The sequence below is a fragment of the Cibotium barometz genome, chromosome 6, assembly GCF_041138505.1.
Source record: "Cibotium barometz isolate CiBa-2024 chromosome 6, ASM4113850v1, whole genome shotgun sequence".
In the NCBI taxonomy this organism is placed as follows: domain Eukaryota; kingdom Viridiplantae; phylum Streptophyta; class Polypodiopsida; order Cyatheales; family Cibotiaceae; genus Cibotium; species Cibotium barometz.
The window spans coordinates 43,145,980-43,148,226 of NC_141051.1; the positions used below are offsets into that span (position 1 = coordinate 43,145,980).

A 2,247-nucleotide genomic window follows, 5' to 3' on the forward strand; every position below is an offset into this window, starting at 1 on the left:
TGGGAAGATTTATAAGCATTAGAATATCACAAAATTGAGGTCCTAAAACCTTATAAAACAAAAAATTCTAGGAAAGTAATTAATTATTATAATAGCCTTGAAGAAACGTTTTGGTGCCTTATAATAGTCTGGATATCCAGCAATTCTAGAGTTTTGTTTTTTCCTCGGTTTCTGCTCAATGGTTAGACTGCAAAACTTAGCTGTTTGATCAAATCAAGTGGAACATACTTACGTATTAGGGTGGCTAAAACGGCTTTAGGTAGATTTCAGGGTGCCTCAATACGTGGCACCCCGTTGACCCCGGTATAGCCGGTCATCCGGCTTTGGAACTTAGAAATTTTTCTAAGTCCCAGCCAGTGCCATGTCCAAACATTGGTCTGTGCAAAATTGTGCGAACATATGTACAGACACATGTCTAGACGTCATGTGTACAGACATGTGGGAGGTGGGATTCGAACCCAGTACCTCCCTCAATACGTGGCACCTCGTTGACCCCGATAGCCGGTCATCCGGCTTTGGGACTTAGAAATTTTTCTAAGTCCCAGTGCCATGTCCAAACATTGGACTGTGCAAAATTGTGCGAACATATGTACAGACACATGTCTAGACATCATGTGTACAGACATGTGGGAGGTGGGATTCGAACCGAGTACCTCCCTCAATACGTGGCACCTCGTTGACCCCGATAGCCGGTCATCCGGCTTTGGGAATTAGAAATTTTTCTAAGTCCCAGTGCCATGTCCAAACATTGGTCTGTGCAAAATTGTGCGAACATATGTACAGACACATGTCTAGATGTCATGTGTACAGACATGTGGGAGGTGGGATTTGAACCTAGTACCTCCCTCAATACGTGGCACCCCATTGACCCCCATAGCCGGTCATCCGGTTTGGGGACTTAGAAATTTTTCTAAGTCCCAGTGCCATGTCCAAACATTGGTCTGTGCAAAATTGTGCGAATATATGTACAGACACAACGTGTATAGACCTGTGGGAGGTGGGATTCGAACCTAGTACCTCCCTCATCCCAAGCATGTGCCTTACCAACTCCACTATGGCATTGGAACCGTGACAAACCCATGTTTGCACAGGTATACAGCAGCCAGAAGAGAAGGACAGTACTTCAGCATGCCATATTCTGTCGTCGCAGAGCTCCGTCAAGAAGAATGCCAGCATCTCCAGCTGCAGTGGATCCCCCCTCCCCTACCACAATCAAAATGCAGCCATGTTTGCCAAGTAACATCAAACTGTACGTGCCTGTGTGTATTTGGCATGCTCGTGTTAAGTGTCTGTGTATGTTTGGCATGCCCATGTTGGCAGTTGACATCAAATTGTATGTGTCTGTTTGTGATGCACACATACATGTTGCCAAGTAACATCAAGTTGAATGTGTCTGTGTGGGCAGACACATACAATTTGATGTCATCTGGCAACACAGGCATGCCAAACACACACAGAAGCATACCACATACATACAAGTACATGGGTGTGTATGGCGTGCCCATTTGCGATATGATCCTACATGCTATACTCACTTGAGTATCTGAACCTACTGCCTTGAGGAAGCGCACCAAGAAGACATAGGGGGTGGACACTGTAAGGTTGAACCTGAGTTTGTTGAGCATCTGTTTCTCCTGCACCCAAGACAGGTTAGAGCCAGCCAGCTTAGACTCTGCGCATGAAATGGTTCATATTACACCCTATTTTTTGAGGTGTTCCAAATGGTCCAAATGGTTTGCCTACCATTTCAAGAACGTGCTCCCTCGTGTAAGCCTTGTCAGAGATGAACACAAAATCCTTCACCTCGGGAGCCCAGATCTCTTCATACTTGGAGGCCAAAAGCATGGCAACGAGCTGCAGGTTTTTCCTCATAACAGTCTGGTAAGACAGGTATCTATCAAGGAGATTGATGGTCAAGAAGAGGGTTTCTAGCATGAGCTTGAACTCCAGGTGCACCTCCAAGCAGACATCACCCATTGCTTGCATCATTTCAAGTTTTTGAAAACCTGTTAATATTAATCATGATCTGAATAGAATACTGATGACTGTAAGCAATGAGGGTGCTAGACTAACACTTACTTCAATCAACCAATCAACCGCATCTTCTCAGGAGAGTTTTTGGTTTGGAGATTACCCTCTTCCTCTAGCTGTTGCCTAATCTCCGTTGCCTATGAGATTTATAGTAGTGACCATGTGAACTAGGGACACCGGGGCACTTTTCACCTTCACATTGAAGGGTTTTTCTGA

At 44.9% G+C, this 2,247-nt stretch overlaps 1 protein-coding gene across 1 annotated transcript; it reads right to left on the reverse strand.

Moving 5' to 3' along the window:
• Nucleotides 1–266: 266 nt before the first annotated feature.
• Nucleotides 267–1,977, reverse strand: LOC147637776 (G2/mitotic-specific cyclin S13-7-like). The gene is made up of 4 exons (XM_086799046.1): nucleotides 1,744–1,977; nucleotides 1,536–1,634; nucleotides 1,045–1,203; nucleotides 267–377 (listed from the first exon to the last, which is right to left on the reverse strand). The coding sequence occupies exons 1-4, from the start codon at nucleotides 1,975–1,977 to the stop codon at nucleotides 267–269; spliced, it is 603 nt and encodes a 200-aa protein (XP_086655172.1).
• Between the last annotated feature and the right edge of the window lie 270 nt (nucleotides 1,978–2,247).